Source organism: Balaenoptera physalus, assembly GCF_965194825.1.
Source record: "Balaenoptera physalus genome assembly, chromosome: 12".
Classification (NCBI taxonomy): domain Eukaryota; kingdom Metazoa; phylum Chordata; class Mammalia; order Artiodactyla; family Balaenopteridae; genus Balaenoptera; species Balaenoptera physalus.
Window position 1 is genome coordinate 70743484 of NC_138897.1, and position 13246 is coordinate 70756729.

General features: G+C 59.1%; 1 protein-coding gene across 2 annotated transcripts in view; it reads right to left on the minus strand.

Annotated features, from left to right (window-relative positions):
• PPM1F (protein phosphatase, Mg2+/Mn2+ dependent 1F) overlaps positions 1-13246 on the minus strand; it is a 27366-nt gene continuing 14120 nt past the window's right edge. For both annotated transcript variants that reach the window (XM_082417876.1, XM_082417875.1), the window contains exons 4-8: positions 9595-9797; positions 8884-9072; positions 6707-6850; positions 4666-4759; positions 1-3490 (exon numbers count right to left, since the gene is read on the minus strand). In XM_082417876.1, the coding sequence (XP_082274002.1) occupies positions 3183-3490; positions 4666-4759; positions 6707-6850; positions 8884-9072; positions 9595-9797 (938 nt within the window). In that variant the 3' untranslated portion in view covers positions 1-3182. The remainder of the gene's footprint in view (positions 3491-4665; positions 4760-6706; positions 6851-8883; positions 9073-9594; positions 9798-13246) is intronic.

Below are 13246 nucleotides of genomic sequence, written 5' to 3' on the forward strand. Positions count from 1 at the left end.
TGGGGTTCAGAGCTTATGGTTTATTGACGCGAGCACAGAGGCCCCTGGGACTTGTCCCTTGGATGGGGAAACAGCCACCCTGTCTGGGAACAAGACCTCCTCTCACAGAACACCACTTCCAGGAAGCGCACCAAGATGTGCACGGATAAACCCTGCAAGGCCGCAGGTGCATTTGGCAAAGCTGTGGAGCCTCGGGGAAGAGCGCAGGCCTCCGGGGCTGCCCACTTGGGGCTGCAGCCAGAATCAAACCCAATAGCTCATTCTGCAAAGGCCCACTTGGTCTCCATTTGGCTCCGGTCGGGGCCAGGCCCAGGAGCAGCGCAGCTGTACCCCCATCCTCTGAATACTGCAGACGTGGCCAGGACACCTGAGTCCACGGTGGAACTCTAGCTGCAGGGGAAGGGGCAATGTGGGGGGGGGCCACATGATGGCCCAAGGAGGACAGGGGTCGCTAGGTGACCCAGGACCCCAGACAGACAGCCTGTGCTTCTCCTGTGAGGCCTGCCCCCCGTCGCTCTTCCCCCTGAAACACACCAGTTCCTAGTCCTGGATGCTGAGGATGGGCTGGGTCAGGGAGGCCGCGTTTCCCCCTGGGATTTCGGCACTGGCGCTGGCCCCTCTCCTGGGCCTCCCCCACCCCTGCTGCCTGGGAGCAGCCCCACCTGTGAAAGCAGGGCTCAATAGCTCTGGCTTTTGTTTTCCATATAAGGAAGGCGCTGGCATCAGTAGCTTGATTCTTCCCCAGCCCACTTACTGTTAAGAATAGATACTAATAATACTTAATCACCCCTCCCTGCTGGGGGGGGAGGGGCCCTTAGTCCTGGCAGCATCGCCCCAAGATGCCCTGGTTTGCCCAGCACCTCCGGAATTCCAGTGGCGGCTGCACAGACTCAGTGCAACAGACTCAGTACAGAGGGGACACTGAGGCCCAGGGACGCACAAAGATAATGACCGAGTGACAAAGCTGGGGCTTGAGGAGGCGACCAAGGTTTCCAGACCAGTGTCCCTGGCTAGTGGCCCTCTTGGGACTATGACCCGAAGAGGAAGTGGGCCAGGACTCGCAGAGGCTGAAGGTGTCCAGTCCAGAGGGGAGGATGGCTCTGTGCCCAGGCGGTGCACGAGGCAGGGCTCCCTCAGGCCCCCACCCCAACCTGAGGGCTGGCTGATCCCTGTCCTGGGAGGGGCCGACGAGGGGGCCTCTGGCTCCCAGAAGGCGGGGCATTCAGGTTAGCCAGAGCAACACCTGGCCACTGGGCCACCAAAGCTGCTCTCTGAATTGTGACCATGCTAAAGATGCTTTCTACCAGGAGCCCCTGAGCACGTGGTCTCAGCCGCTTCATCCCTGCTGGGACGGGGTGGGGGGGAAACGCTGAGCCTGCAGGTGGCATCCCCCTGCTTCCTGGGGACTGGCCTTAGGAGGGGCTCTCACCGCCCTCCCTTCCCTGGGTGAGGGGGGCAGAGGCTCCCTCAGTGCAGCCGGGATCAGGGCACGCCCTGCACAGCCTGTCCTGGGCCCTGCTACTGCAGGTGGACTCTGACCGCCTCCATGGGACCCTGCAGCCTCAGGGACCCGGCGCCACGCCCCCTCAGTGACATCCTCTAAAGCCTCAGCTAAGCCACCTACTGACCTTCCCAGACCTGCTGGCCTCTGCCTGTGGCAGCCTGCCCACCACAGGAAGCCCAGGTCCTCCCACCAGGTACCCCTCTCCCTGGGCCCTGACCTCTGCCTGGAGCCCTTGCCCGGCCCTGCGCTTCCAACCCTATACCCACTCAATGGGAGCCAGCAGGCAGGTGGGCTGCAGGCAAAGCAAGGCAGCAGAGGCCGCCACCCACAGGCAGAGAAGGACACACTCCCAGTGGCATCCCCCCTGCCTCCAAACACAGCCGGAGACCCTCAGGCTGCCTCGGCCTTGCAGAGCCCTTTAGGTGTGTTTCCTGTTGAAACCAGTTCAACTACCAACACACATGACCTTCTGGAACATTCCAAACAGCAGCAAGGACCCGCCCACTGGCAGAGCTCAGTCCCTCAGCCTGGGGTCCAGTCAGAGACGTGAGAGGCAGGGCCACAGTCACCCCGACTCTGGAGCCCCGAGGCCCAGCCCACGTTCTCATCGGCGCATCACAAAGGCAGAAAACTCTTCCGGGAAGAATTCTGGCCAAAATTATACCATTCTGACAAAACAAATCCTGCTTTTGAAAAAACTGAAACGTGCTATCGGAACCAGTCACAGGCCCGGCAGTTCCAACCTTGCCTAAAGCTAGCTGTTTAAGGCACTTGAATGGCTTATTTACACCACCTGGAAAAGTGTGTGTTTCAATCCTGATTTAGGAGAAAAAATCCAGTAATACTGCAAAAGAAGTTTCTCAAAAAAAAAAAAAAAGCAATTCTTAAGTTTTCTAAGGAATAAAATAAGTGCTGAGCTCTGCTTAAGTTATATGACACAACGGGTCCTATTGGCACTGACAGAACAAGGACAAAACCTGAAATACTGCTTCTGAATTAGACTTTTCCCCGGAAAAAAAACCCCACAAACAAGACACACGTGTCTTTGTCTGAGCGTTCCCTCCCTGGTGCACGAGGTGTGAGCGGGAACCAGGGAGGTCACTGGTGGGCACCGCAGATCAGACCCCTGGCGCCGGCCCCCTTCCCCATGAGGCCACCCTCCCCACTTGGGAAGCCACTTGGCTTGGCCAGGACCTGCTGGGCACCAAGACCAGCCAGGAACATCAGTCCATACAAGCCCTCCCAGTAACGGGCAGTGAGGGGCGGATGGGAAAACTTTGTTGGACACCCAGGGCACTGGAAAATGTCTGCGGCTCCTGGTTCTGCCCAAAGGTCCCACACACAGAGTCCTGCTACCCTGCGAGCGTGCCCAGTGTCTTTGGTTTGGCTGTGGCCGCTGCCTGTAGCCTCTGGTCCCACCCCTGCCCGATGGGGCCCAGAGCCTGTCCACTTCCTGGGCCCCTTCTCCTCCGTGAGGTCTCCTTCTTGGGCTTCCTTTGGACATCCCGCCATCCCACTGTCACCCCGTCTGCTGTGAGCAGGCGATGCCCCTGGCAGCCACCAGGATGGGGTGACGCAAGCAGGGCCAGAGGCCGTGGGTGGTGTCGCCTGCCCACCTCCTGCCGTGTCCTAAGGCATCCGCGGGGGAGGATCATGGGGGTGGGGGGGCCCGGACCTCCTAGCTTCTCGGCACAGCGTCAGTCTCTGGCTCCAGCAGGTCTCGGGGGTCCCGGAGGAAGACCACCATGACCGTGATGTTGTCGTGGGAGCCCCGCTCCCGGGCGGCAGCCACCAGCTCCTCAGCCACGCGCAGCCCGCTGCCCTGCTGCCCGACCAGGTGGCTCCGCACGAGGCCGGCCACCTCCTGGTGGGGGACCACGTCGAAGAAGCCATCGCAGGCCAGCAGCAGGTAGTCCTCGGAGCCCGTCAGCTCCCGCGAGGCCGTGTCCGCCTCCCCAGACACGTAGGGCTTCTGGAAGACGTCCCCTGGGCGCGGGAGAGAATCGTGAGGGCCATGCCCCTGCTGCTGTCCCCTCCCCAGGCCCTGGCCTGCCTGTGGCCACCCTGCCTCCAACACAGGGTGAAAAGGTAGCTTCGCAGCGTGCCAAGTGCTCCAAAGGAACAGAGCAGGGCGATGCGACAGACTTGCCCTGTGTCCCCGCGGGCAGAGTCAGAACCCAGCAGGGCCAAGGGCAGCCCCCTACAAGAGCTGTCTCACTTCAGAGGGGACACAGGCCGAGGATGCTGTCCGGGTGTGGCCCTGGCCCTCCCCAGTCCCTGCGTTCCCTGCACACCCAACGGGCGCCTCAGCCGAGTCGGGATGCTGGCTCTGCCTCCCATGCACCCTCTCCCAACCCCCTATCGCAGGAGAGAACAGGGCACAGCCTTGCCCGATCCTGCCCTGGGCTTCTCTCCTGCCCTGGGCTTCTCTCCCGCTCAGGACTCCCCTGAGGGCTTCCCGCTGGTCCTCCTCCCCCGCTGTGGCCCACTGCTCCCCAGGGCACGAGCCAGACATGTTGCTCCCTGACACGGAGCTGCCCAGTGGTCCCCTCTCCAGTCCCGGTCCCCTTGGAAGGAGCCTGACCCTTCCTGGCCTCCACGTGGGCCACCTCCCGGGGTCCAGCTGTAAGGAAGGCACCATGTGTGTCAAGAAGCACAGAACATTTCAGGAGGCTTGGAGGGGCCGGGGCCACATCTCAGCGTGTGGTGGGGGAGCAGGAAGGGAGCGATTTCTCAGCCCTGGAGGGAGGTCTGAGCCCCAGACCAAGGCCCGGCAGCCACAGGAGAAGACAGGGTGGGGGAGGGGGTGCCGTTTTTCTCACTTTTTTTTTAAGATAGAAAAAAGAATCATCAGCGTGAAAGGTGGGTAGGGGAGGGTGAGCCTCATTTATAGACTGTCTATTAAAAATTACCTTTAGCACATACAGTAACTGCCAAGGGTTTCCTCTTAGATCTTTCTCAGAAACTGTTTTAATGAATATAACTTAAGCTGCAATTATCTGTGCAGGATGCAAGTTTCCAAGGTGGCTACACCTGTGCTCTGGATTCACCAGAGCCCTTTTGCAATCTGACTGATGAGCAGGTGAGGCTGCATTCCCAGACCGCCTGGTGAGCACAGTCCCGGGCCCTGGGGCCCCCTCCCACCCCCCTCACCTCCTTACCGATGGCTCTGGAGACGGCCAGGGTCCCGTTGACCCTCCAGCAGTCCATGTGGGACACGAAGCCACCCAGTGCCTCGATGCGGTCCTTCTCGTCCTGCGGAGACAGCCAGCGTGGGCCGGGTAGGCCGCATGTGCCGATTGGGTGCCCGCGCTGCCCAAGGGGAGACCAGCTGGTTCCACGGCAGCACTGGGAGCCGCGGCTTTGATCAACGCCCAAGGGAAGCCTTAGTGAGGCAGTGAGAAATGATGAACAACCTAAATCATCCCAAAGATGCAGGAATGGCTAAGCAGGTGATGGTGCCAACGAAGACGGACGGCCAGTCCCCGAGCAGCCTTTCGGGGTCCAGGAAATGCTCACGGCAGCAGAAAGAGCCAGAGCCCTGGGGTCCAGGTGGGGATGCTGTGCCTCCCTCAATGGACCAAGCATGTGTACCTGCAGCCACTCTGCAGGGCTAGATGAAACCTGAACCAGGCCCTGGACGAGCCCTGTGCCCCTGCGTTCTTGTCCTTCTCACCCCACCCCTACCCCCATCCAGGCGCTGTCCAGCTCCACAAAGGACGACGATGCTCCAGGCCTAAGAGGACAGCACAGAGGCCTGGTCTAGCCATGAGTCCTAAAAACTGTTCGGTCCTATAAACTCCCCCGAAGGAGAGGTTTCCCAGACGTGAGCCTGCTGCCTGAAGGGCGGTAACACAGCGTCTGTGCTGGAGCAAAACCCCATTGCCCCGTGCCCTCCCCTGTGGCTCCCACCTCTGTTACCTCACCTGTACAAGGCTGGGGCATCCTGGGGCTCGGGGCACCCCTATCTTCACCTCCTGTCTCCTGGGACACCTACCGCCTCGGCTGCCCTCTCACCTCATCCTTCCCACCTGCCCGAAACAGCTTCCCCAAGGGCAAGCCCAGAGCTGGTGGCCGGTGGGTGGGTTCCCAGCGGCTTGGCTCAGCAAGGCTCCCTGCCCACTGCTTCCTCTCACCAGCCCCACCTCCTGCCCACTCACCCAGGGCTGAGGGGCTGAGTGGCTCACCTGTGCGCTGCCCAGGCAGGTGGCCGTTCCTCCTATGCTCCCTGCCACAGGGCTGCGCTCTCCTGCTTCCCCCCTACCTCTGATGGGACTCGCCCAGTCTCCTGCCACACCCTCCCCACTGCAGACCCTGCAGCTCCACGCGTGGCCCCCGGGCCCATATCCCCAGCCCCTCCAGTCTTCACGGGGTGTCCCGCCAGCCCCCGCACTCCCAGGGAACATCCCAGCCCTCAGACCCAAAGCTCCCCGAGCTCCCTGGCCCTCAGACCAAAGGCATCACCACCCTCTAAGAGGCCCAAGGCCTCTCTGGCTCCCCATCCCAAAGCCTGGCTTCCCTCTTCTCTGTCCCTCCTGATTTGACAGGCAGGTCCTCCCCACAGCTGGCCAGCGACTACAGTGGCGTCTTTGTGACCCAGGCCTCAGCTTGCCCTCCGCTGGTCCGATCATTCCAGAAGCCATCAGATTCCTTACAAAGTGCCTCCTGCCCCAGGAGCAGCGGCCGTGAGTGCCTCAGTGGCCGGTCCTGGCTTAACCTGCTCTCTCCTGGACTCCAGGCCTGGCCTGCCGGGCCCACACCTGCCTTGGGATCCAGCTCTGCCTCCTTCCCTCTCATTTCCGCATCTCCCAGCAGCTTGTCCATGCCCTGCAGCTCTCAGCCCCAAGTCTGGTCCCTTCCAGCTCCGACTCAGCGTCACCTCCTCCCCCACAGCCCGGGTGGCTGACCACTCCCCACCTGTGTGCAGGAGAGAACCCTGCCCGTTAACTCCACTTACTGCGCCGCCTGCAGGGCAGAGGGCCCAGCTCTCCCCCGCAGCTCTGGGCTCCATGTTGCTGTGACAGGAAGGGCTCACGCGGGATTCCTGCCAGCTAAAGCCCCAAGCGTTATGGGACCCCCAGCCACTTGAGTCAGGCGGGGAGCCCTCCCCTGGACGAGCACCAGGAGTTTCCTGGGAAGATGGTCCAGGGCTCCTTTACGTCCTAGTCCCCCTGACCGTCTGCCTGCCCGGGGGCCCCTTACCTGCCGCTCAGGTCTGTGTGGCTCCATCAGCTTCACCACCTGCCCCTGCTGCACCAGGACCACCTGGGAGTCCCCGAGCCAGGCCACGTGCAGGGTGTTCCCGGCGATGAGCGCGCACACCCCTGTAGTGCCGCTCTGCAGCCGCTGCAGGGAGAGGGCGCACATGGGTGAGGATGGCGAGGCCGCCACAGGCACACGCCCCACGCTGGCCAGACACCGACCCCGGAACAGCGCTCAGAGGGAAACAGGAACAGACCGATGCATGCAGGGACCACGCAGCAGGAAAGGGGCATTTACATCAAGTCAGCAGAGCAGACTCTGCTGTTTCACGGTGTCAGAAAGCAGACAGGTGGGTGTCTGGGGAGCAGTGGGACGGGGGCGGGGATGACCAAAGACAGAAGAAACTTTGGGGGTGATAAATACATGTTACCATGGTGAGGGGCACACGGGCATAGACACATGCCAAAACCTACCAGACGGTACTCTTTGGACAAGTGGAGTCTCTTATATGTTAATTACGTGTCGGCAAAGGTGTTTTTAATAATACAGCCTAAGCTAAACACCTCTGCTTCAGAGACTCCTTTCTTGACTATGAGCAGCGGCCCTGAGCTCCCGGGTGGCTGGGCTCCCACCTCAGTCTTAGACCTGGAAGGTTTTCTGTTTAGATTCAAATCCAGCCTTGTTGATTCTGGTGAGGTCTGTGTTCAGAGCATCTGATGACAGTGCCTCCTGCCCCCACCACGTCTCCTCCTGAGCCTTGTCGATGGGGCCAGGCCTGAGCTCTCTGGGCCTGTTTCTCCATCTCAGAAAGGGACACGATCTTAGTATCCACCCTGCTAGGAGCACCCCCGAGGTTCCGAGGTGAGGTTCAGTGGGCAGTAAGGTCACAGAGGGACCGGATGTGTCCTTTCTTCTTTCAGAAACAAACACCTTATCGCGGTAACTGCCGACACCAGCAGCCTAGAGAGACCTGCCCGGGGGGTGGTGTTTGGGGGGTGGGGAGCATCAGGTGGACCACGTGTTGCTGCTTCCCATTATTGCCCTTCGACGATGGTGCATTTTTCACAAATTGAAGGTTTGTGGCAACCCTGCCTCGAGCAAGTTTATCGTCACCATTTTTCCAACAGCATTTGCTCACTTCCTGTCTCTGTGCCACATTTTGGTAACTCCTGCGATATTTCAAACTTTTTCATTATTATTATTCTCTTTCATGGTGATCTGTGATCAGTCATCTTTGATGTTCCTACTGCAAAAAGATCATGACTCGAAGGCTCAGATGATGGCTAACATTTTTTAGCAATAAGGTGTTTTTTACAGTACGTGTGTTGTTTTAGATGTAATTCTGCTGCACGCTTACAGATGAGGGTACAATGTAAACATAGCTTTTATCTGCACTGGGAAACCAAAACATTCATGTGGCTCACTTTATCCCAATATGCACGTTACAAAGGTGGTCTGGAACCAAACCCGCAAGATCTCAGAGGTCTGCCTGTATCGGTGCTGTGTTTTGTTTTCTGTACTTTACGATGTTTAGACAAATCAAGGGCCTTCTGAATCCTGAAGAAAGTACTCCTCCCAGGGCTAATTCTTAAAGAGAGCAAATGTCTCGCCAGGGAGTGTGCCTTTTCTGCACAAGCCAGGTGGTCTGAGCCCATGTCCTCAGCCACCTCCTTGGTCCCTTGCCAGGCCAACATCTCCTTGGCCTGGATGGCTGGGGACCACCCCGTAGCCCAGAGCCTGTCAGGCTTATTCAAACCATCTGGTCCTCAGCTTGTGACGTGCCTGCCTACGGAGGTCACGTTGAAGCCTTGGGGCCACGCTTTCCTCTCTCTCGGCCTCCTGGCTGACCCTGGTGCTCCCTGTGTGGCCCTGCGTGGGGTGGCGTCTCCTCTTGGGAACCACAAGGCAGATGCCTCTGCATCTGTCATCCCAATGTACCTGATTAGGAGGAAATCCTGGGTGCATTTTAAGACAAGCTGCCCTTCCCCGTAAGGCCCTCACACCCTCTGCTGGAGCAGGGGCAGCCTCACACTGCTTCTATTCAAGCCCCCTTCCAGGCACGAGTGAAAGGACACGACTGCCAGCAGGGCTGAGCGAGGGCCTTCTGCCAGCACCAGCCACTTCGGCTTCCTTCCCTCTGCGAGGCCTGGCCCCTCTGGCCCCACTGCGGTTCTCACCTCTCGCCTGGCTTTCCAAAGGAACATCTCATCGGTGCAGCGGAAGGCTGCTTGCAGGGCCCCCGTGGGGTCAGTGGGCAGCTCCGGTCGGTGGGCAGCGACAGCGTGCACGTGCACAGATGCGTACCTCGCGGCATCCACCCCTCCGTGCCCATCGAACACGGCAAAGTAGGCACGGTCCACAGAGTCCTGGGGGGGAGCGTGGTGAGGGTCACAGTCCTGCCGGCCCTGGGCCTGACTGAGGCCGCAACCTAGCCAGAGATTCTGGTCTGGGGGTGGAGATGGGCACTTCTGGGACAGGGTGTGGCAGGACAGCATGGTTTCCACCACTGGACAGGCTACGTCGGGGGGTCTGGGAGAGGATGACCCTTGGGAGCCTCAACTTATGCTCTGGGCCCAGCTGGGGGGAGCATGGGATGAGGGGAGAGGTGCCAGGTGGCTCCCAGTGGGTGGGGAGAGCAGGCTCAGCAAGCAGGGGTCCAGGTGCATGTGGTGCTGGGGCCTCCCGTTCCTTAGCCCCTCAGCCGGGAAAGCCAGGGGCTGGGGGCTGCCCAGGCCCAGGAGCGCTGGGACCTGGCCCCCTGACGGCAGCCGTGGTCATCCCTCCTGTCTCGGCTCCAGCCGGCAGCCCCGCTCGGCACCCAGGGTCCTCCCCCGACCTTGCAACCTCCCCTTCCCGCCCAGCCCTCCCTGCCCAGGCAGAGCACTCACCGATAGGCCAAAGAGCAGGTTGAAGGCAGGGAGGCACACGTGCCGGTCCTCCATCCTGCGGCGGGCATTGCGGATGGCGTGCACGGAGACCAGCCACTGCCGCTGTGGGACCCGGGCAGCCACGGGCACCTGCTTCTGCCACTGGCTGCACACTTCCCAGAGCCGGTCAAAGAGCCTCCGCGCCAGGCCCACAGCGTCCAGCACTGAGGGGCAGGACAGGGGGCTGTTAGGGAAGCGCCACCGCAGGCCCTTGGGGGCTCCCCACTCTCCACGCCCTTCCCGTGGCCCCTGTAGCCCGTCGCCGCCCAGGGCCTCCTGAGCACAGCAGCCTAAGAAACCGCGCGGACAGCCTGTGTCATCAGCATGAGAAGTGTCTGGTTTGGCAACACACACAAGGAACACCTCCCCCCCACAACATGGCGAGGCCACGCCCCTCACGGGAGCCCACCCCAAGGAAAGAGCCGGATATGCAAAGATAATTTAAAAACAAGTACAGAATCATTTATAATTGTGTATTAATTAGAAATAATATACGTCTAACAACAGAGTAAATTATGGTTTGTTCTCCCGGCGATGAATTAAGCTGCTATTTTTCACAACTAAACACGTAACTGCCATTCGGCCCAGCAATTGCACCCTGGGGCTCGAATCCCAGAGAAATGGAGACTAGTTCATGTGAGACATGCGCCCGGTGGTCCCAGAAGTGTTATCTGCAACAGCCAAAAGATGGAATCAGCCCAGACATCCTTTAACAGATGAACGATAAACTCCCAAACATCGCACCCCGAACAGTGCTCACAGGAAGGAAGGAAAGAGCTACTGACACACAGAGACCTGGGCGAATCTCAGGGAACCATGCTCAGTGAAAAAAGCCAATCCCGTGTGATTCCATTTATACGCATCCTTGAAACGACAAGATTACAGAGATGGGTGGCTGTCAGGGGTTAGGGTGGGGAGGGGGTATTAGGGTAGCCATAAAGGTAACATGACATCCTTGTGGGATGAGATTACGTCATGATCCTTGTCGTGATATTTCACTAGTTTTCGAGATGTTACCATTGGGGGAAACAGGATAAAGATGCAGGGGGTCCCTCACTGTTATTTCTCACAACCGCACGCGAGGCTACGGTTACCTGAGTTTAATTTTAAAAAGTTAAAGGGTGAAACAGAAATAGACTTTGCAAGCATATGAGATGCTCATGTCACGACATTAAAAAAAATTGATATTAAGAAAAAATGTGGGGCTTCCCTGGTGGCGCAGTGGTTAGGAATCCGCCTGCCAATGCAGGGGACACGGGTTTGTGCCCCGGTCCGGGAAGATCCCACATGCCACAGAGCAGCTAGGCCCGTGAGCCACAACTACTGAGCCTGCGCGTCTGGAGCCTGTGCTCCGCAACGGGAGAGGCCGCGACAGTGAGAGGCCCGCGCACCACGATGAAGAGTGGCCCCCGCTTGACGCAACTGGAGAAAGCCCTTGCACAGAAACGAAGACCCAACACAGCCAAAAATAAATAAATAAATAAATAAATAAATAAATTTATTAAAAAAAAAAAAAGTTTAAAGAAAAAATGTGAAAAAAAAAGAAAGAGAGGAAATTACACATATGGTTTGATCATGAGAACGTGAAAAGCCTTCGACCCGCTTGGGCCCAGAAGAGGTGGGAAAGGCATAAACCCCATAAGGTCAGCAGTGGGCATCCGCAGGGCTGGGTCTGTGGCTGAGGCTTTTCCTTAAGGACACTTTTTTGTGCTTTTCCCATATTCCACTACAACCAGGAGCTGGTTTTAAAATTCGTCCATAAATGCTTTGCTACTTCTCCCTTCGAGAATGGGGCCTAATCCCCTCCCCTTGAGGGCAGGAAGGAGGACCTCGGCCCACAGACTCCCCAGGCCGCTCAAGGGAACTGCTCGCTGGGGCAGGGCGGGGTTGTTGGAGGCTCCACCTGCCCAGCCACACAGAGGTCTCAGTCACACCTCCGCCCTCAGGAGTTGATTCTTTTTTTAAAAAAATTAATTAATTTTTATCTGTGTTGGGTCTTAGTTGCGGCATGCGGGATCTTTTGTTGCGGTGCGCAGGCTTCTCTCTAGTTGTGGCGTGTAGGTTTTCTCTCCAGTTGTGGTGCGTGGGCTCCAGGGCGTGTGGGTTCTCTCACTGAGGCGCATGAGCTCAGTAGTTGTGGCGCTCGGGCTTAGTTGCCCCGCAGCATGTGGGATCTTAGTTCCCCGACCAGGGATCAAACCTGTGTCGCCTACATTGGAAGGCAGATTCTTTACCACTGGACCACCAGGGAAGTCCCAGGGCAGTGATTATTATAACACCCGAGTGATGCCAGTTTTGCAAGAATGGCTTCGAGAGACTGATTTGACTGTGTTCTACTCCCATGACAGGGGTGAACCGTTGAGGGCGGCGGGCCCAGGCCTGCTTGGAGGGCAGGGCCGGCCGAGATGTCCTTCCCCTTCCCCAGCCCGCAGAGCCCCCAGGCCTGGCTCTAGGGTGTCAGCCGCGCAGTTCCTTCCCGCCAGCAGGTGGCGCTGACTTCCCGCTGGACGTGGGCGGGGCTGGCGGGGCGCCCCTTTGTGGGCCGCGCGGGCAGCAGGCTCTGCAGAGGACAAAGGCGGTCTGTCACCCGCACAGCCTCAGGGCAGGAATTCGGAGCTGGGCTGGGCTGGGCTGGAATGCAGCCGGGCGGGGAGCCAAAGAACAGGGTGGGGGGCGAGGCCACGTGTGTCCCCCCCTCCTGGCTCTGCCCTCCATGTGGCATTAATGCTGAGTTTAAAGGGACATAACTGGATAGTAATTACGTGAGTGGTGGAGGTGTCAGGTAACCATCTGCAATGCATAAATGGACCGACTGGACACACTGTGCACTTAAATTACAGTTACAAGTCAGTTATGTCTCAATTAAAAAACAAACAATAATAAAGCAACACAGTCCAATAGGAAATGGCAAAGGAGGGGAAATCTGCTGAGGCTCCGGCTGCCCCCGCCACCCCCCACCCAGGGCTGGACCCCAGGACCCACCCTGCTTCTCTGCATCCCGACAGGCCCACAGCCCCGCACCTTCTCCAGCAGTGTGGAGGAACTGAGACCCTGCTCAGGCGGGGCTCACCCAACACTCTGCCAGGGCCTGGCCCACAGGCCCTCACTCTCTGCAGTTCTGGTCCAACGTGAACCGACTTTTGGATGGAATACAGTTGGAAGGAACTACTAGGAAAGGGACAGAAAGGCCTGCAAAACAAGGGCCCTGCCTGATCCGAGGCTCATTCCCATCCTGGGCTCCTCTGGCCGCTGACCGCTGTTCCAGGAGCAGGACACAGGCCTCTGTGGCGCCTCCCCAGGCTCTCAGGGACCCTGGAGTCTCCACCTGACAAGGGTCCCAACCTGGATCAGCTGAGACATGGCCCGAGCTCTGGGTTTTCTACCACTGGACCCCAGGACCGGCTCCCGCATCACCACCCACTTGTCACCCGCTGAAGTGGAAGAGCGTGTGGGTGAGGCCCGTTGGCACCTCGGGCTCCTCCTGTGTGACCCGGGACAGGGCTGTTTGTCTCCCGGGCTGCGGCGCTCACGCCGCTGGCTCCACGCTGGGGAGGTCTCTCCCCACATCTGGGCTCTGCCACCCTGTCGTGAGCACATGAGCCCGGCGCTGCCC